The 21,401-nt window shown below is 35.6% G+C and overlaps 3 protein-coding genes and 1 long non-coding RNA gene across 10 annotated transcripts in view; 3 read left to right on the forward strand and 1 right to left on the reverse strand.

Annotated features, from left to right (window-relative positions):
• Positions 1-253: 253 nt before the first annotated feature.
• On the forward strand, positions 254-1,746 carry LOC136273796 (uncharacterized). Its single transcript, XR_010712034.1, has 2 exons — positions 254-394; positions 1,625-1,746. It is a non-coding gene; the product is annotated as an uncharacterized lncRNA (long non-coding RNA).
• A 141-nt stretch (positions 1,747-1,887) lies between these two features.
• Positions 1,888-6,012, reverse strand: LOC105341009 (F-box/WD repeat-containing protein 5). The gene is made up of 7 exons (XM_034480672.2): positions 5,866-6,012; positions 4,218-4,457; positions 3,720-3,900; positions 3,404-3,537; positions 2,887-3,230; positions 2,321-2,515; positions 1,888-2,234 (listed from the first exon to the last, which is right to left on the reverse strand). Exons 1-7 carry the CDS (start codon positions 5,959-5,961, stop codon positions 2,015-2,017), a joined length of 1,410 nt encoding a protein of 469 aa, XP_034336563.2. The 5' UTR covers positions 5,962-6,012; the 3' UTR covers positions 1,888-2,014.
• Positions 6,013-7,489: 1,477 nt separating this feature from the next.
• On the forward strand, positions 7,490-17,402 carry LOC105344011 (E3 ubiquitin-protein ligase TRIM45). 7 transcript variants are annotated; one of them, XM_066079331.1, is made up of 3 exons: positions 7,490-7,666; positions 8,675-8,755; positions 14,766-17,402. In XM_066079331.1, exons 2-3 carry the CDS (start codon positions 8,703-8,705, stop codon positions 16,495-16,497), a joined length of 1,785 nt encoding a protein of 594 aa, XP_065935403.1. In that variant the 5' UTR covers positions 7,490-7,666; positions 8,675-8,702; the 3' UTR covers positions 16,498-17,402. The 7 variants fall into 7 exon arrangements, with proteins under 7 accessions (XP_065935403.1, XP_011449869.1, XP_011449867.1 ...); XM_011451567.4 differs by lacking the exon at positions 8,675-8,755 and having other exon boundaries at positions 7,500-7,666; XM_011451565.4 differs by lacking the exons at positions 7,490-7,666; positions 8,675-8,755 and adding an exon at positions 10,710-11,050.
• A 128-nt stretch (positions 17,403-17,530) lies between these two features.
• The window catches only part of LOC105344013 (TWiK family of potassium channels protein 7), a 6,813-nt gene continuing 2,942 nt past the window's right edge, over positions 17,531-21,401 (forward strand). The window contains exons 1-3 of the mRNA XM_011451569.4: positions 17,531-19,190; positions 19,428-19,551; positions 21,215-21,401. The exon at positions 21,215-21,401 is cut by the window's right edge and continues 2,942 nt beyond it. Of these exons, the coding sequence (XP_011449871.3) occupies positions 18,867-19,190; positions 19,428-19,551; positions 21,215-21,401 (635 nt within the window). The 5' untranslated portion in view covers positions 17,531-18,866. The remainder of the gene's footprint in view (positions 19,191-19,427; positions 19,552-21,214) is intronic.

Genomic DNA, 21,401 nt, shown 5'->3' on the forward strand with positions numbered 1-21,401 from the left:
GAGATTTAAAAACTTTTTTAAAAAAGTTAGAAAAATGGATTGATAGAAAATATATGTGGACGAAAAATACAGAAGGCGATATATGATAATTTATACATACAAACATGATAATAAATAGCTAAAGTAAAACATGTTATGATAACAAACTATATGTACATGTAAAATTTTAACGCCCCAATTCTTTTCAAATCCACAGGTAAGATGTTTTCAATAATTTAATTTGTACATTGAAAGTTTTAAGATTCAAATCATAGCCACAAAACTAAACAGGCATTTCAAACTGAGATGTGTGACTAAATTCTTCTCTACCTATGTATATCTTTCTACAATGTTTTACCACGAAAATTTTTTCTTTAACCGATGGTAATAGTGCTTGAAAATGCGTGTTCGTAAGGCCAGCATTTTTTGAAATTTCGATTTACAAACCCGCCGACCCTATTTTTTAAAAATTCAAATAAAAATAAAAGGACCTGAACTAGCTATTAATTTCATTTTTTCCTCCGACCCGAAATTTTCTTTCTGGTAAAAATAAATGTTGATGCAATTGCGTATGTGTAGTCTGAATTATTGTTGTTCATGCATTGATTAAAAAGACCAAGTTCTTTCCGATCAAGTCACAGGCACTAGAAGTCACAAAAAACCACCATAGGGCCTACTCCTGTTTGCTGTCGTCCAACCCTACAATTTACGACCCTATTAAGTTTTGTGATCGGCAACTTAGCCAGAATTTCCTCAATAAAGAGAAGTTGAAGTCTTTTTCTATCACAATTCCGTAAATTAAAAAAAAACCTCATCGCCAAGAAAATGATAAGTTACTTTTTAAAAAAACATTTTTGCAAAATAAATTCTAAAATAATCATAATTTAACCGTTTGGAAATAGATCCTCTACATAACGGTTGTAAGTGGGTTATAGGGTTGGACTAATAACCCTAAACACACTGAACACAGGAGTCTTATGACTGAAGGAAAGAGAATGATTTTATTTGTCATTAAGCTAACAAAATAACGAAACATTTCCTTTATTAAAGGTATAGTTACATAAATAAATAAAATTTTAAATGTTAGTTAGTCTTTTTTAAATAAAAAAACTTGTTTGATTTTTTACTGACATGTATGGACATGCTTCTAATCCAATTTATTTTCAGTAACAATATTTTAAATTTTGAATTTGTGAATAGCATTGTTAATTTAATCAAATAAATTATTTCTCACACTTCTTCCTATTTTTCTGCAAGGAGGAAGTGAAAACTCCCTTAATTTTTTTGGTCTTAATGTATATGTACAGTATGTACTTGTATTTATAAAAAAAAACCTTCGTTTTTATATATGCATGTACAATATATCAACACAAATTTTCAGTGCCCATGAATAAAATATGTTATGATAAGACCATCACCAATTCAACCAAAATTACTTAGATATTTTTAAAAAAAATGGCAGCTCCTGGACACATGTTCTTATTTTAAAAATAAAAAAAAATATTGTTGAAAAATTGTTTTATTTCCATTTTTTTTCTCGACGTTCAAATTTTTCAATTTTATTTTTATTTTTTTTCCCTCCTCCTCACCAAATAATTTGAAAAATATTTCGTAAATCTAAAAATAAAAAAAATGCTGGCCTAAGGGGAAATGGATTGCAGAAGACACCAGATAAAACATTTATACTCGAAATCAGATCATCAGTTTTTGTGGATTTCAAACTTGCTCTTCTCAGACGTCTTTATTAAAAGTTTGTCCGTTTGTCCATTTCTTCAACAATAGCTAAAAAAATATTTTGGTAAGGTGAATAAATCGTTTGATCAGGTAGAAAAATGCAACATGTATCACTAATGCCATCTTAAGTTGCCCAGGCCCAACTTGCAATGCAATCTGAACAATAACCCTCCGCCTCATAATTTCTTAAGACACTGCAATTCAATTAACTTTTCTTTTTAAGGTACATACAATTTTACAACCATCCATCCATTGTCATACATCATGATACATGAATAAAAAAAAAATTATCGATCGACAATCATCTCATCGTACCGGTTGCGATAGAGTTAAGTCTGTTCCGAGACTTCCATACTCTAAGTTTGTAGTCGTCTGCAACGGTAACTAAAACTTCCTGATCACGTGGATGAAAAGCAACGGCACTGACACCATTTTTCTGGCCCGGAAGTCTGTGTGATAACTTGGAGATAGTTTGATGGGACGTCCGGTCCCATAGAAATATCACATCCGGATCCGACTCTCTATCAAAAGAAAAAAAAAACCACCATTTTATATTTGGGTGTTTCATATAAAGCACATTTTTTATCATCTAGTTTTGCAAACTTACGCTGCAACATAGTCAGAAGAAACATGGGGGAAGAAGTAAGTGGACATTGAAGAGCTCTCCATGGGTTGGTTTTCCCCAAAGATTTCTGGCGTTGTCTCTGTGTTTTCCAAACGAATAACCATGGTGATGACATCCTTTTCAATTCGCCAATTGTTTTCTTCAACAGTTATCCGCCTTGTATTGCATACCAAATATCTACGTGTTCAAACAATTACGAACAATTAAATATTCTGCTATTTTTTTCTCATTTGAATGATTTTATTTATCATGATGGTGTGGATTATAAGTAAAGGAAAACCGACTAAATATATACAGAAAATATAAGACTGGATCTGGAATCGACACTGGACCTTTGTGCAATAGTCGCTGGATAAACCCACTGCACCAACACCAAAGTACTCTTGATTCTCAAACTGCATTTCACATACAAGATGTTTCTTGCCTTTGAAAATATTTGTTTCAATAAAAATTAGTAAAAATGCTGCAACTTGGCCCTATTCAAGCAATATGATTTGATAAAAATGATATATATGGAGATCATAATCAAAGATATGTTGTAATATCACCTGTGATCTGCTGATAGCTGAAGTCCTAAACAGTTCATTCTTATTGTTCTTATTGGCTCCGATATCACTGGATCTGTGGAGTCCAAATCAACTCTGTAGAATTTTAGCCTGTTTTCATTTATATGGCTCAAATTATTCAAATACAGGATCAGCACTTTTTCTTTAGTTTCTGAGAGAACTCCTGAAACATTAGATCCACCCCCGTTCCATTGGGACCAGTCTATCACTTTTACAAACTCCGGGTCAGAGTCTAGTTGGTTTATTTGCAGGACGGTTTTTGTCTCCACATTTTCTTCAGCGATGAGATCATTCATTGATGAGTATTCCGAGCCGTTATTGAAAAACTTAAAAAAAATAAATTAAATGAGTTCATGAAAAATTTGAAATTCAAAATACCGAGCAAATGCATTAAATCTTATTTTCTACCTTTGTTCATAACACAAACGCATTAATTTCTACCTTTCTTCAAATTACTATGTATCTTCATAAGTACACTACATACACTACATGCACATACTTTGCAAGCTAGAAATTGAACATCATCGGGGGATTCTTCGAGAACATCGGTATTTAGGAAGGTGTCATTAGCAAGCCATGTTCCTCTAAATGGTGCAAATCCAGAATTTCTGGCCGCCACGGGACATAGTGCACCTGTATGAAAAATATAATTGTATTACTCTGTCAATAATTAGCAAATTAAGTTGAATTACGCTAAAACATGAAAGGAAAGCATTCACTTAATTCGCTAACGGAAAAAAACCGCGCTTAATTTCTTCAGAGACCCATGATATCACTCATGTATCGCAGAAAAAATCTTGTTTTACCAATTTTACCTGTATGGATGGATAATACCATTATTATCCCGTCAAAACGCAGAAACTCTTCCCCCATGGTGATGCAGTGAGCGATCAAGTGAGTTTCCGCTTGGTTGAACTCGACATAGTTGACATATTCGGGATCATCTACGACTTGTCTGGAAAACAGCAACTGAATTTCGTTGCCATATTTCCATACCTGTAATTCAAATGTGAATACTAGTACCGTAAAAGATTTTTCGAAACATCAGTCTAAACTGCAAGTGTACGCGTATATTCGTACATTCAGCTTCTAAAGCTGGCTATTTCCTTTTAGGTACTTGTCCATCGGCCAAAATAGGTATAAAAAACACGTCAATCTAGTTTTCACAAAATTATTTACATATACTACATAAGCCTATATGAACATCTCTTATGAATATACTCTAATGCTATGAATTGCAGATATATTTATTTTATTTTCATAATGGAAACTAAATTCAAGGATTGATGTTATTAAATAAATGTATTAATTACATTTACAATGCCGTCTTCCCCACACGTGGCAATCAAATTTCCGCTGTTTGAGAAACAGATGTAATATATTTCGTCATGATGTTCAATGCATGTTTGGTGCAAATGTACTGGGGCATGGTATATCAAACGTTTCAGCTCCGAATTCCATGTGACGTCATCATGACAAGCATAGCGACATCCTACTCTCTGGAAGGCTAAAGCTTTCCACAAAGATTCGTCCAAGGAAATACGCCACCAGTTCTGACAATAAAATATAATTCTAAATTGAACATTTTGAAAAGTATTTGTAAAATTATCTAATATCCGATTACCGAAAAATATTGAAAAAATGCATGGATCCATGGGCGGATTTTCTATAGTGGGGGTCAAATGGGGGGGGGGGGGGTGGTTGTTCCGGACCCCAATTCAAACTTCTTAAAAATTCACATGGTTAAGTTGCCAAATATAGGCCACCCCCCCCCCCCCCCCTTGGAAATTTGCATGGATCTGATTTGGAATTCGCGCGTTTCATCGAAGCACATAATTATTTTAAGCATATATAAAACCATTGAAACCTGTCAGTTCTGTCAAAAGTTTATTAAACATTTGAATCACTAAACATTGATGTTTACATGTACAACCATGTTGCATAATATGATTAGTGTGTACATGCAGTGTCTTATCAAATATTGATATCTTAACAATATACAGAATGGAATCTCTTCTTCTTCTATTTATTTATTTTATTTTTTACAAAAGTAACAATATTCAATTTCTCAAACTTTTTTTTACATGGAATTCATAGTCAAGATCTATATAGTAAATGATTCCAGGATACCATGGGATACGTGGGTTGATGAATCTTTTTCCCGAACTTTACGACTTTAAAGGATTTATGTAGAAAATGAAACAGTTTCTTGACATTCTGTATCAAAACAATGGAAAAAGTAATCGTGATACCTATATTCAATTTGAAATCATTTTAAAGTGGATGTCAAAAGCTTGTTTAATGCCGTTTTTTTTGGAAAGACTGTGGGCATTCTAGATATATTTCTCTAGTCAAAAATGGACAAAATTCCGAGATTTGATACTTATTTCCTTCATATTTCATACGAAATGACAATTCAAGACCATTTTTTTCATTGTGTTCACCAAATTTTATGCCCTGGTTCCCCTATCAAACAAATCCATTATTACATGCATCATTTAAAGAATTTATATCTGGAATTTTATAAACCTGTAGACACCTTTCATGCATGTACTAGATCTTGATCTTATATCCCCATCTATCCCCTCCATGGATATATATATATATCTATTCTCTTTTGAGAAGTGGACAGGCATAGCCTACATCCACTATGCCTGTCCACTTCTCAAAAGAGAATATTATATATCTATCTATTTATATATATTTTTATAAGTATTCATTAAGTATAATTCTATGCAAATTATTTTCTCATAGATCATTTTTGTAGACAATCTTCAACTATTAAATCTAAGGATCATTGCAAAATACCGAAAAGAAAAAATGAACAATTTAAAAGTAGTCGCACACGTAACAATACAATAAACAGTGATAAAGGAAATTCGAACTAAAATTGTTTGTTATGATATTTGGGAAAATAAAGAAGTCAGCCAAAAACTTTTTAAAAAAAAAGTAAATCCTTACCGTGCAGGTTCTGGCAGCAGCGCTTAAATTCTGAACATCTAAGTAGGAAAATATTGCTAGGAGAATAGGATCTGTGAGTGTCTCCCAATCGTCCATTTAGTTTTAGAATCGATGCAAGCGAGGTAACTCTATTTTACAGTGGACGAAACATGACTAACGTTTCGTGATTATGAATATAATACGATATCAAATTAGTTATAAATCATCAAATACCACAATAAAGCAGTTAAAAACTGTTTATTATGTACTAGAAGTTCGTTTTCACGTAAGATAATTTTCTGTTTAAAGGAATTCAAAATACAGTATTATATACTGAATAGCTAACATGTGGTCAATACACAGTTCTGGCACTGGTGTTTTTCGTACTTCCTTGTTTCTTGATATATTTGGGTAAAACTTGACATACTTTAAATGGTTATTTCCTTGTGTATCCATCTGTTATATTGTATATCATTATTAAGAACTCAAAACATCTTGTTTTTGTTCTTTTTAGCACGCCTCGAATTTGCCATGTATTACGATTTACTGTACCAGTCCAGGGTTAGGGTTATGGTTAGTAAAATCCCTGTACATGTTGATTTCATACTCTGAATAATGTAATTTGAGTTATGCCCCTTTTTGGGTCTGACTAAAGGTAGTAGGGGTTATGATACATTTAAACAAAACGCATAAAATTGTTCCGTTTGTTATCATACGGTAATACACAAAATCGTAGACTTTTCAATACACAATATTGTGCAATCAGGCTTTCAACTGCGCTATAAATGTCTCAGAGTTTAATGAATTCCCTTTGTTTCTACATGTTATATGTATTGATATTATGTCAAATCAAAGAAGGTACATGTATATATATAATAACATATCACAAAGATGTCATATTCTAGTTTTATCTTATTACGTCACTTCCCCCACTGCTGAAAGTGCAAGGATGTAAACCAGCGGTAAACAATGATCGTTCAAGCTCAATAAATCATATTCAAAAAAGTTTTCAAGCAAACTTACTTTTCTTTATTCGAAACAGACAACTGAATTAAAAAATCTCGGATAGTCACGTGGTATAAACCCGAACTCTCAGTTTAGCCGATAACAGGTCTTAGCCGATAACTGGTACAGTACCAGTCTATAATTTGAAGGAAAAAAAATAACAATCAAAGAGAACCGATTTCAGCATAGACCCAATTTCGGTGTTGCAATAATTTCACTTGTACTGTATTTTAATTTACAAAACAGATTGAAAACAAAAAATTCGTTTTCATCGCAAGCAATTTTTTTCAAAATGCCGCGTTGCCACAGTGCACCTACATATGCTTTATTCATTTTTCTTATTAAAATCTATATACTCCCTTGATTGTAAAACACGTTGAATAAGGGCTATGGTTAAGTTTTCATCATCACGAGAAATATATAATATTTATGCTATATGTGCTTGGGCCTATAATACTTTCACATGTATTTCTATGAATCTCTGTATACAGTGCATGGGCAGCAGACCGATACCTGGACGCCGGTGAAGGTTTCTGGAAATGAGATTTGAACACATGGTTTTGTATGTATGCAACAGACAGAGTAATTACTAACAGATTCGATTCTGGTTCACGCACTGTGTATAGGGAAAGGTGATCCCATTTTTAGATGTGTGCGAACGTATCAAGTTTATCGTTCATCAATCTCTTCTGCTGCATCCTCTTCGTTGCACATGCGCACTGGACACCTGTGGCGATGATTTTGGCAAAATACTTTGATCTCCGACAAAAACATCTTTAAAATGGGGTGGATTTGATAAAAGGTTTACCTGAGAAGGGTGAGTATTAAAGTATAACAAAATTCTACTAATATTTATGTTATTTTTAGCTTTAGATTTTGTATATTGATGCCGAACAAGTCATAACTGCGAGATGGAACAGGTCTTGGTAATTGGCACTCTATGCCCGTTAGGTCTCGTTCAAGGTAAGCCAAGAAATGTCTTATTCATGGCGCCTCTGGATAGTGTACAGTAGCTTTTATGAACCTCTGACGATGCTGCCGTATCACATTTAATGGAGAATAAAAAGTTGTTTTTTGTTGTTGTTGGTTGGTCCACTTAGTAGGTGATTAAGCAGACAGTTGCTCAAATCAAACTGACAGGTTTGCTCGAATTTCTGCGGACAACTTCCAACCCTCATCAGTTTTCTCCATCTACTAGCCCTCCAACTGACGAGTCCTGCATGACTGCCCAACTTCAAATGAAAACCCTCACCTTAAATACAAGTAGAACCCTACCCCATGCTAAGAGCACAAGGTCGTAAATTGAGATAGGGCAAAATTAACTTTATTTGAAACCTCTCTCATTTTTGTCTAAGTTACATGCACGCCCCGGCCTGGCATCGGTTTTTTTAAGTTGCAAATTTATTTTGATATGTTTGATATACCTGATAAGACTGTTACATTCAAAATTTTCTTGTGTGGATTACCATCTTATCCAACCCTCACGAAACATGACTCACTATCTCGAAATCTGACTGAAGAGATAGATGTATAAACACCCTTCTTTCACCTCTCTAAAAATCAGTGGAAATGAACCTGTTGCTATGACAATTGAATTTTTCTCCTCTTAAAATAGATCTACACTTAAACTTGGAATTTCATATAGTCAGCTCGTTTGCTTTGCCATCTCTTGAAAACTTCTGGTTAGAATTTGGTGCAACTGCACATCTTAATTTTTTGCACAGTGCAAATTATATCAAGTAATTAGCCCTACCTCGATACAAGTTCACAGAAGATGGATTCCTCTGAATAAAATAATTATGAACTCTTTTCCGTTTTGGTACAGAGAGTTAGCGATAAAAAGACCAATTAAAATGTCGGACGAATCGCCATCGTCCAATACAGATAGCCCGGTCCAGTCTTCTTGGTGAGTGACATCATTTCCACAGCCAGTCCTTTCCTTGCCCCCCCCCCCCCTCCCCCCGTCCATTTTGCTCCAGATGAGTATACCCAATTTACCTACCATCCCCCTCCCTCACCCCCACACCCAGACATCTTCGCCTTCCCTCACCCTTTATATACCCAGCGATTGGCATCGAAACCTTTCAACCCCATAACTGTGTTCCTATTGATGTGAACCCTTATATATAATCGCGTAACAACCGTTCATAACTCATTTATTTACTACTGTTTATAAGATTGTGATAAAGATTCTGAATAATAATAGAGCACACATTCCTGAGAATACATTCAAGGCTTGTTAGTAATCACCTTGAAGGATTGCTGTACACTGGCTACGCATGGTTTTAGATAGAAACCCTAAAGAACTACTTCAAAACCACATTCCTGCACGGTTGGTTTCATTTAACGCCCACAAGAACTATTTTCATTCATTTCACTAGCTTTAAGGGTATCGTATTTTTAGAATTTCAATTTGTTTCCTCACCCCTTCCCTAATATTATAATTTCGTGTAGATAATTGTAAAAATTGAATGAGATATATATTTATTACTTTAGTCAATAAATTAGCCCTTGAATGCTTAGTTTGTTTAAAAAAACGTTGAGTTTTCCTTTAGCCATATCTCACTTAAACATATTATTTTATATCTTTTAAGTTATCAGCCGACATATTATTGCATGCTAATCTATAAATTAATAACATCGACTATTTTAGAATTTGAAATTACATTTTTTTGGCTTATCAGAACTAATTTACTTCAATACTAAAAGCAGCAAAACGTTTAGACGAAAACATTTTGCTTATCAAAAATAGCGACAATTTTTCTAACAAAACAAAATCTTCAATATTTAGACTTTAGAGAGGGGTTGGGAGGGTAGTATTGTACCTATAGATTCAACAATTATCAGTGTTACCTAAAAGTAGGACTTGTGCGCATCTGGATTGAACTAGTTGTACCTGGCAAGTCATAATAACATACAAAGATCCATTGTGAGTGGGTTTAACCCGGCATCACCTACACAAAGTTTAGCACACGTTACTCAGTCTTTGACTTTGTCCATCCATTGTAATTTGGCGCACAGTTTCACCTCAAACCTGTAATAAAAATATTGGCATATCATAGCCCCGGTAGCCACGGTGAGCTGTTTCATGAGCAAGAATCAGAGAAAGGCTATTTACATGATTGTGTTGTATACGAACCAAGAAGGTACGTGCTGGCAAAATTGTGAGTTTCTGGCGTTATGCTGCTTCCAATTGCTAATTGTTCCATGTTCTGTACATACGGCGTATTTCATTTTTTGTTGTTGGAAAAATGTAAACGTTATGACCCATACGTAATCGTGCAAGACGCGGGTTTACGGGTTGATGAAGAAAAAATCCTCGGAATTTACACGATTTTTTTTTGGAAAATAAATTGTTTTAATTTTGATAATTTGTGAGAAACATGAGGTACAGATGCATTACGATTCTGTGTGTCATTATAAAATTGCCATGTCCTGGAAGCAGTTTTCTGGTTATCAAGACTAGGCGAGTGACGTTTAACGTGCTTCATGTCCACATGGGTAGATTTAAAAAAAAACAACAATTTTTTAGCCAAAGTGCATAGAGCAAACGAAAAGAATATATCGGTTATTTTTATGGAACTAATAAAAAAATTAATAATAATAATAATCACTCCCTCACAACAAGTCTTCAGTTACCTGTTAAGCACAACCAGATGGAACAGCGGTATCCATGTAAATGAATGTGACAATTACTGTGGGTAGTCGGCAAAGCCGGTGAGCAGCCCTGCACATGTGTACATAAGTTTATATCATGCAAATGAATGAATATAATTACGGACAAGATTTGATAGACAGAATGTAGAGATAAGGAATTCGTTTTTATGACCCGCCGAGAGAACTAGTTTCCGACACTGGGCGCATGAGTGGTAGAGATTGCTCACCCTCGTATCCCTCGTACTTGAGTTCATATCGTGAAACATCTGTTGTTCTGCTGCTAGCGATTCGAAGTCTGCTCAAAAAAAGTTCCACCGCCATTTTGTTCAAATCTTTCAGCATCCAAAATGGCGGCGGGAAGCTGAATCACATTTGCACTGATGGGTTATTTTGGCGCTTTGTTATTACGATAGCAGGCCTTTGTTGAGATTTTTGAGCTCTTTGAAGTGTTCTACCTCGTTTAAAGGTTATCTATCTTGTTGTGATCTCTTTCTTTCTCCGGCATGGACGACTCTGGTTTAATAGACAAGATCGGAAAGAAAAGGTTAGTGATCTACTATCTACCATGTGGCACCAATGCTTAACTTGCAGCAGGATTTGAACCATCCATTCAAATAACGTGTTAAAAAAATTAAATTGTTTAGATTTTATAAACTTTTTGATACCTTTGCCATGGCAAAGCTATAGAATTCAATAACTTCAGAAAAATTCGGAAACGATTATGCGATAATTGTTATGGCATGCTTTTTTGTTTCAAGCTTAACAGTTTTTTAGGGTATTGTTACGTGGAAAAGAAACTGACAGCACACAAGCAAATATTCTATTTCAGTAGCTTTATGCATTTTTTCCGTGTTATCATATCTAAATTTTGTGCCTGGGTTATTTTACCTACGCGCTGGTTACCAAGGCATTTCGATAAAATTTCTCTGTAACACTTTGTTCTCAAAACAAGTGCTATTCTGTAAACCACCTTTTGCATCAAAGGGAAGCTTAACCAGTATGTCTTTTCTAGGAATAATAAGGTATTTATCCACCGAACTGCTTTTCAGCTAGAACGGTTAGTGAACTCGTGAGCCTTTGAGGAAAGTTTACATATAATTTTCTCTTTTCCACCCACGTTCTTAGAATACGACTTTTAGTCTGTTTTATTTATTCCCGGCATTTTTGGGTTATGACGTACTCGGTTTCCTTAGTCATTCCGCCTCGCGGATTAATCGGAGGCTCGTCTCTTTTACGTTGAGTTCACACTCACACACAAAATTCCAGGCCACTTCAAGCTTCAAATTTTGGCACACTTCACGCACTTATGCGTGTAATTTCATTTTCTGACCAGAAACCCTGTTATCATTTCTTTCGAGTAAACACCGATTTAACTGAATCACGATTTGTATCTGATGGATAGATGAAAAGATAGGGGGTATTTTTTTCTGTTGTTTGCTGTTTTGCTGCTGTTGGTTAGTCGGTATAGCTGAATGCCACTGTATTATGTCATTAAGGAATTTGGTAGGTAGGATTCGCAGAGTTATAAAAGAGAGTCGTAAGCTCTATAATTACTTCATTGTGGAAGATTGTGCCAGTTGTTATGTATGACTTAGATTCTAGGTAAGAAAATAATGGATATATTGGAAACCTACTTCAAAGAAAAACAGAGCGATTGGTATGAAATAACTACATTAACACAGTGCTTTTTTAACCTGACCCCCTCTCGTCAAAAGCTGCATGGATTACTCTTAACAGAAAGTGCGACAGAAATAGATCTATATTCTGGGGCTTTTATTAATTCCAGGTGCATTGCGATCGGTGTGTGGAGCAGGTTTAATTCTAGCTCACATTTACACAAGCTGGCGGTAACTTCGTTTTTTGAATGAATTTTTTGTACAATTCTTCATTTTTTTGCTAGTCATTTTCCTTACGTGTGATATATGACGTGTGACGTAAGCAGGGGTGATAACCCCCAACTGATTCTTATAGATAACTGCCACACTCTCGTCTGCTAGTTTTACGCTCACGTGTTTATAACGAGGAGTTTACTTGAATTACTGATTATGTAATATCGTGTTAATTAATAATAACAGATACAGATTGCACATGTTTATCTGACGGTGACGAAGATGGTAAAGTACCAAAGTTGTTCAAGGATTGTTCAATCGTATCTTCTAAGTCGTTTAGACACTTCTGTCAGTTGGGGAGGGGGAGGGGGGGGGGCAAATGTGAACTTTTCTTCATAGGAGACACTCGACTGCTTTCTGCTTTCGTCTTTAACAGAAAACTCGAAAGAAATAGTCATCAAGTTAGCGAATTCATTAGAAGACAAAATTATCTATGGATACCACACGTTGCACATCCCTGTAAAACAGAAATAACTTTGGATCTCGAAGAGTGCACAGTAAGCTATTCATCAATGACAGGAAACTGCGATTAATTCTTTGAATTTTAAAAACCAGCCCTACGGTGTGCTTAATCCCGCGAGATTCATTTCCACCAGATTGCAGATAAGTTGAAAGATCTCAAAGCTTTAGCATCTAGTGAGCAGACGATTAATTATAAAGATGGAAGAAACCATATGCCTACATACACTTCTGCTTTGCTTAAAACATAAATTAATTCATCGTCATTTTGAATAATTACTATAATGATAATCTAATTGGCAGATGGTATGGTATTTGTGATTATTTTTTACATATACGTGATTTTTCTGGCCAATTATTATACATTTGTGTACATTGTTTATAAACGTACATAACTTTGCGATGTTAATGGTGCACTTGCAAAAGTGCATGCGATGCCTCTGTGCACTGGTGAGCACGAAAGTCGTTGTTTTATCATGTCAGAGTGGATTTGACACGTCTCGTTAACACGTGTAACAGACTAACAGGTGCCATGTTTTTGCATGTTTGTCTCCCTTGCTTAAAAGAGCGGAACGCAATCTGCATGTCGCTGTGTCAAATTAATTTAAGTTTAATCACATCAGCGTTACATGTACATGTATATTCCACATATCGGGTTTTTTTTATTTTGCCCAATAGGCATTAGTATTAAAGGGGAAGGAAACTAAAATATGTTGTACAATTAATCATTTACATGGAATTGTTATCTACTTTAATTGTAAATCGTATCTATTTTCATTAAAAACCCCGGAACAATTAATAAAATAAGAAGTTAAATGCCATTAATAAAGAAGATGAGGAGATAAGGCGCATAAAATGCGTACATTAGGATGGCTAAAATACCGAAAAATTAAAATATCAACAAATCTGATTTTTTTAAACAAAAAAATCGTTCTAAACAATGTATCTATAACATAACATCAATTTGTAACTTTTAAATAGGTTTGATAATTAAAATAAATGCATATTGATTTGAACTGGAGCATTCGTAACAAAATCTTCAATTAGTGTCAACTTAGAACTGAAATGCCTTTTATTTTATGGAGTGGGTATGTACTTCATATTTTTGTCATAGTCTAATTAGGGACTAATGGAAAACAAACCATTTTCAATCAACGAAAGGTTGGATTGATGACCAACTCTACTATCTTGCATCTTGTTGTGACTAAAATGGCCCAGTGGTTTGAGCACCACACCTTAGGTAAACCTTTAAGGTTAAAGGTTCAATACTAGCAAAACTTCTATAATCTCTATAATCTCTATAATTTTTTTTTATAATTTCTTTGTGTTTTTTGAAACATTCAAACTGGCTATAATTAGAAATTGTGCTTATGCAAAATTGTACTATATTATTAGATGAAAAAAAAACTAAATTTGAAATTGTGTTTTACAATTAAACCGATGGGCATTTGTGCCATCTTATTTGCGAAAGGTACACGCAATCAATACAATACCAAGTGAGTCCTATTTTTTATTTGCTTGTATAGGACGAAAGGGCAAAAAAAGGGGGGGGGGGCAAACGTCGCAAGACTTATTTACCCCGGGTAACTATTTGTAATTTGTTCATCATAACTCTTTTCGATTTGTACCGTTTAAAACTGCTATAGTGTTTGCATTCGTAGTTCATCATTAAAAACAGATTGATGAAATACTAAGTCACAAACATGTGAAGTATATCTCTATATACATTGTACATGCATTACACCCAATACTTTTAATTTGTAGGTACATTATGTTTTTTTCAGATTTTAAAATTGTTTAGGTTTCAGATTTTTTCAGATATTACTTGAATTATTTCAACGTTTTATATTAATTATAATGAAACAATAGCTATGGTCACAACCATTATTAAGTTTGTCTTATATCTCACAGGTATCGCCGCAGGCAGGAAAGAGAGCGCTACCACACCACCGCCATTGACATCAGCCAAATAAACGCCGCAGCTATGTCCGCCTCGACCACCACCGCCTCAACAACCTCGACTTCCGGTCCCGGTGGTAACAAGCTTGCGCAGGAGATCAACGACGAGTTCTTGACTTGCAAGATTTGTTTGGAGGGCTACAAGAGCCCGAAATGCCTCGACTGTTTGCACACGTTTTGCGAGCAGTGCATTGATAACCACATCATGAACGAATGCACCTACAAGAAATATAGCGACTATCGAGAGTTTACGTGCCCATTGTGTCGCAAAAGAACACAATTACCTCTAGGTGGCGTCAAAAAGCTTCCCGACAACTTTCTTGTTTCGAGTCTTTCGGAGCTTGTGCAGCGTCAGAGACCTTCCAAATTCCCGTTCTGTGACATCTGCAAGCTCGTCAACAGGAAACACCGCGAGGCGACCTCCAAATGCTTAGACTGTAACAAGCTTCTTTGCAAACAATGTGTAGAGATGCACAAGGAAACCAAAGTCACGAAAAACCACAGTATTTTTGATGTAGAGATAGAAAAAGATATTGAATGCAAAGAGCACTCTGAGGAGGTTGTCCGTTTCTATTGCGAACCTTGCGAAGCTTGCATATGTGTCCTTTGCACCTTCAACGAACACAAGGATCACGAAATCACGCAGTTTTCGGAGGCAGTTGTAAAATACAAGGAAAACATATCTTGTCTATTGGACGACTGCAAAGAAAAAATTTCGACGTACGACACTCAACTGGAAGCCTTGTCAAAATGCGAAACCGTTATTCGAACTACCGAGCAAAAGGTTCGAGATACAGCCATCCAATTTATCGCCGATATTCGAACGAAAGAAAAGAAGTTAATCGATGATTTACACGAAATATATGGTTCAGATGTTATGGACTATGTCTCTAAAAGGAATGATATGCAGGCGAACGTAGATAGCTTGAAGAGCACGTGCAGTCTGACGGAGCTGGTTTTGAGAGGGAAAGACATAGAATTACTACTTCTTAAAAAACAGGTTCAGGAGAAATTGTCTGGATTGTCACAGATAGAACTGCGAGAGTTGCCGAAGACGGTGGAGAAGAGCATAACCTTCATTCCGGGTGGCCTAGACATGGGATCCTTAGAAGATGCAGACTCATCACAACCAGGAAAGATCCGTACCCAAAGAACATTTGCCAGCATCGGATCCCAAAGATCCGTTGCAGCAGAGCCTCCCAAATTCTACCGCACTTTTTCGACTCAAACAGAAGACGTCGAGGAACCTGGGAAACCCGCATTTGCCGATACATATGTACAAACAGATGTATTCGGATCTGGAACAAATGGCGAAACAACCGACAAGGCAGTCGAGACGGACAAGGTAGATTTACAGGAGAAGGGGGTAAACACCAGATCACGCAGTTTGCAGAGTGTATCTGGTATCCAACCGATTCCCAGATCGTCGTCACGTGATGATAATAACACCAATGGAGAAACCAATTCTCAAGGAGAACCAATGTCTCCCACGACCGCCAGACGACACCGAAGGCGTCGAGAGCGCCCAAAAATCGAGGTCTCGTCACGACCTACCACCAACCGCCCGCCACCGCAAGGGGTGGTGATTATGAACTCTTCGACTGGAGCCTGTCCCGTTCTGACCTACAGTAGCAGCATCGACGAGAATTACTTCAGTCCAGAAGGAAGCATCGCTTCTCCCTGATGAGAGCTTAGCCTAGAGTAGAATTTATCTTAATATGGATGTTTAATTCTATTTATCTGTGCACATCGCCAAAGTTTAGGGAGCAATAGGATCCCTTCAAGATTTCGTGCTAAAACAGTTGTTACTACAGCTGAAAATATAAGTAGCGTCTACGTGTACACTCCCATACGCATCTGTGTAATAAGTAGTTCTGTGTTGATTATTACTCATTTTTAACGAAATGTGACGATGCGTGCCCTAACCATATCAATCCACGGCCATTGTTAGGGTGCTGGCCAATTTTGTTCCGTGTAAACACTTGTGCCAAACCATAGACCTTTTCCTCTCTACACGAATAACTCGATAACGGAATGTGAAAACAGTCCGTACTTGTTACTCTATTTAGATCCAGCGTGTTATAAATATCTTACGACCTAACAGACCTTGAAGAATCCAACTTTTTTATCTCCGTTATTATATATTTTCGTTGACGGAAAGATGTTATAGTTACGTTATAATATTAGATGTGATACTGTGTTTAATAACGTATTCCATATAGTAATATATTTTGTATTCATTTGCCTCAATTGTGACTAATAGTTCATAGATAGTCACGTGATCTATATCGTCTGCAATTCTATGAAATTCATCATACAGATGGAATTCGAAAAGAGTCCAAGAGCATTCCTTCCAAACCTCTCTGACATGTTATATCAAAATGGTTCAGGAAGTTTGAGGAAGATTCTGTAAAAAAAGACCCTGTTCATTTTGACAAATGTATCTTTGGAAGGAATGCTCTTCTGTGCAAATATGTTCTCTAACAAATAGGCTTAGTGTGTATTTAGCAACGGGGGCTTATACTACTTCTATGATATATTTAGATGTTACACTGTTAGCAAATGTTCACAATAAAATTATCTGTGATAGTTTGTATTTATTGTTATTAGCATGCAAACAATGCAAACTAGACGCTAGAATTACAATAAATTATATTTACATTATATATTATGCACAGATAGTATTATTGATACAAATGAAGTTTTCCACGATATTTTTGGCATAATGGTGTTTTTTTAAATCATCGATTGCTAAAATGCATCCCAAAAGATATATGAGCGGAGTCTATTTAAAGTAAAGAGCCACTGATTGTCAACTTTTAAAATATGTGTGTGGTTTCTGGCATTTTAAGTTTAAAAAAGGGGAAAAATTAAAAAGGTTATAAATATATAGTACTGCACTCCGATATTCATTAAGTTTCCTTCTTGGAATATTTCAGTAGGTTAAAAAAAGGTAAAATTAATAAATTCAGGGAAAACGAAATCCCTCTGGACTCTTTACCACTTTGTCAGATCATTCAATCTTATAATTTTTATCAATAAACCAGCAGACATGGAAAAGAGTTGAAATGCCTGCATGTTAACAAAAATCTAAACAGTTTCAGAAAACTAACGATTTAGTAATGGAATAAAATTGCGGGATAATGTCTCGGATGTACTCTGTGAAAAAGGAGACAATTTATAGATGTTATTTCATTGCACGATGTTATAATATTATTATTTCAAAGCTGTTTTACAGACACGAGGAAGTCGTTATACGTTTTAAGGCTCCCTTGGTTGTACGGGCATTGAGTCCACATTGTTGCGCAAACAATATGTCTAATCCATCCCGAGACCCACGAGACTACTTACCAATACGTCGTGGAGGCGATCTCATGATCTGCGAAGTGACTGGCAGTATTGATATTTTGTTGTATTGTCAACCTCAAGACTTCTTACATGTTAAATAATAGATTTAGAATCGTTACACCAAGGGAGATCTTATGTTTTGTTGTAATTGTAAAATTCTCACTATTGAAACGTGTTGATTAGCTTTGTGTCGTAATTATTACATGTAACATTGTCTTGATACATGGCAATAATTATATACTTGAAGAATTCCCATTATTTAGAGATTATATTGGGGACGAAATTGCGGAGATATATTAAGAAAAGTGTTAAAAAAACAAAATAAATCAACTAATTGATGACCTTGTTCTGCATATCAAAATGTGACTTTTTTTGTAATATCCGTCACTTTTGAAAAGCTCGATCCATCATATTCCCAGCGCAAAACGATTCGACTGTATGCATTGCAAGTAATAGTCCCAAATCTCACAACCGATTCATCGGGCCATTAAAGGTATGGCAGGGGAATAGAGTTGATAAAAAGCCAGATCTTTATCTTCAATCCTTCAAATGATGATAGCTTGTTCAGGACATTTGAACCTGGAGTCCCCGATCAAAGCAGGCGAATGGTAGATTTAAAATTTCGACCAGCACCAAATGTAAATGGGAATAATAAATGAAACCGAGTTTGTCAAACTGACGTGACAGCTTGCACACGGAAATTAAATGATGCACGAGAGCGGGGAACAGCGGCAAGGAGGACACGCTTCTTGTTACGATTGTCGCAAAAAATGTTGCTGGTTCTTGAAGAAACTGGTGGTGTTTTGTTTCTCCCAGATTGGGATCGTGTGTCTCGTGGTAGCTTATGCCTTCCTAGGGGCTGCCATATTCGAAACTTTGGAGGAACCCAAAGAGGAACTGAATCGTGTAGTTGTCGGAGATTTAAGGAATAAATCGGTTAAAAAACTTTGGAAACTCAATAAGGAATTGTTTTTGTATGAACAGAAGAACTGGGAACTTGCTGTACAGGAAGTTCTATTAAATTTCCAGGTGTGTTCATTTCTGCTAATACTAATTATAACTTAATTAACTTTGATTATTGAAATATCTATATATGACAGTGTATTACGGTTCTATATTAAATAAGTACATGCACAAACTCGCGTTTCGGATGAATTCTGAAATACCATATCTCAGTTGCAATGTGCAAAATTATACAATAACTCAAGATTTTCTCTGAAATGGTCAATTTTTAAGATATGTGTTTTATTGTGTTTAATTTGATAGAAGGAGATATATGTAGCCGTGACGGAGAAAGGTTGGGATGGCCGAGTCGAGGACTATACCGGGGTTTCTGATTGGTCATTTACAGGAGCTCTTCTCTATTCTGTCACTGTCATTACAACCATAGGTACGTCATCATAAGTACGTCATCATCATCATAAGTACGTCAAAAAAACTTAGATGGCGAGAACGGTTGTTGTTCATTGATTTATAAATACAGATGGAATGATGATATTTACCAGTATTTATAACTTTTTATGCAATCTGTGTGCATTTTGACACATTAAAGAGGCTGGTTGGTCTACAGATGAACCCTCAGGCCCCGGGGCCATATAACTTTGACGAGCTCACTTTTGATCTCAATCTCACTTTTCCACTATACATGTATATTCCGTTTGAAAAAGTGAGACTGAGATCAAAAGTGATCTCGTTTAACTTTTATGGCCCCGGGGCTAGATCTTCCTTAAATTTGCAGATGTAATTTGTTTAGCTATATAAAAATATTTTGGCTTTGAAATTTGAATATTTTGCTATATCTTTATATAGAACTCTTTTGCTGAGGGAGATTTATATAGTCTTAAAATGACCGCGATCATCCAGCCGTCTGAAATTGTTGTTGTTGTTTTTTATATATTCGCTCTACTTATTCTGTTGACAATGGCTGACACTTACAGATGATTCATCTGTCATTATTTTACTAGCATTTTTAATCATTGCTCAAATACGCATGCTTGTATCAAAAGAGGTATTTATATAATACCATTTACGCATACTTTTTATTTTGTAAACAGCTATTACACAGGAAAAGCGGGGTTTTTTTTTTATAAAGAAACAAAATGTCTATCAAATTTTAAAAGGGGAGTATTTATCAGTTTAATGGCGTGGGAATGCCGGAATGGTGAAACATATTTTCATGATATCATTATGAAATGGCTCGAACAATTATAGAGTAAACGAATGCAGTTGTAGTCCTCTCATAGATGTGTGTGTCTTATGGTGCTTTCAAAAGTTTACTCAGTTAATTTGGTTTTGAGGTTGTGTTTTTGGCCGGAGGCGTCTCGACTTGGCTGATTAAAAGATGGTCTGAAAGCTTCATCAAATTTAAGTTTAATGAATGCATTGATATTTTCCTCATTCATTAAAAGGATTGTTTGTATGCATTGCATGTCGTATAGGAAGTAAACGGTAGCAGACGACCGTCAAAAGGTTATTGCAAGTGTATCCAATCTGCTTTGCAGCATTCGATTTATGGATCAAATCTGTTCCGATTGACAAACAACTTCATGATAAATAGGTAGAATTCTCTCGGCACCACTCCTTGAATTGAAGAAGATTTTTTTCTACCCATGCAAGGCACAGGTCACAAAGCATAAAAATCTTGTAGATCCATCATTCTCTGAAAGAGTCGGACCACAATGTTGTTTTTTTTATATAATCATCGTAAATGTGCATTCATACTCTGTAATACAGTAATGCTTCCCTTGGTACTATATAAAATAGTGCCTTTGTTCGACAATACTGGGTGGTTGAACGACAATTTGTCTGCGTAAGGACATTGCCCAAGTTAGATGAACAGTTATAAAACATTCATGAGCATCGAAGAACGTATTCTGGCCTAATTGACGCGATACGTCGTCTAATATCGGGGGAACTATCTACCAAGAATTATACCAGTAGTTGATCATGTATGTAAAGTACATAGACGCTTTTTGTTAGAACGTGTAATGCAATTTCTTTCAAATTATAATTATCTGCGTGTGTTATTAATTTTTCATATTGTGTCATTTTAGGATATGGGAACATTACGCCTAAGACCACAGTGGGACGACTGGTAACAATCCTATATGCCTTCATCGGAATCCCTCTAACAATGATTTGTTTGGCTAATGTGGGTCACGTGCTCAGCATTTCGTTCAAACTTCTTTACAGACGGTTGATATGCAGTAAGAAAAAGAAAGAAAGCAGTACCGCTTCGTC

Source organism: Magallana gigas, chromosome 3 (genome assembly GCF_963853765.1).
Source record: "Magallana gigas chromosome 3, xbMagGiga1.1, whole genome shotgun sequence".
Lineage (NCBI taxonomy): Eukaryota > Metazoa > Mollusca > Bivalvia > Ostreida > Ostreidae > Magallana > Magallana gigas.

Coding starts and splice junctions, on each gene's coding strand:
- LOC105341009 (XM_034480672.2), bottom strand. CDS start 5,961: ATGGACGATTGGGAGACACTCACAGATCCTATTCTCCTAGCAATATTT. Junction 4,458..5,865: donor CTGCTGCCAGAACCTGCACG/GTAAGGATTTAC, acceptor TTTTATTGTCAG/AACTGGTGGCGTATTTCCTT. Junction 3,538..3,719: donor GGTATTATCCATCCATACAG/GTAAAATTGGTA, acceptor TTTTTCATACAG/GTGCACTATGTCCCGTGGCG.
- LOC105344011 (XM_066079331.1), top strand. CDS start 8,703: ATGTCGGACGAATCGCCATCGTCCAATACAGATAGCCCGGTCCAGTCT. Junction 8,756..14,765: donor AGCCCGGTCCAGTCTTCTTG/GTGAGTGACATC, acceptor TATATCTCACAG/GTATCGCCGCAGGCAGGAAA.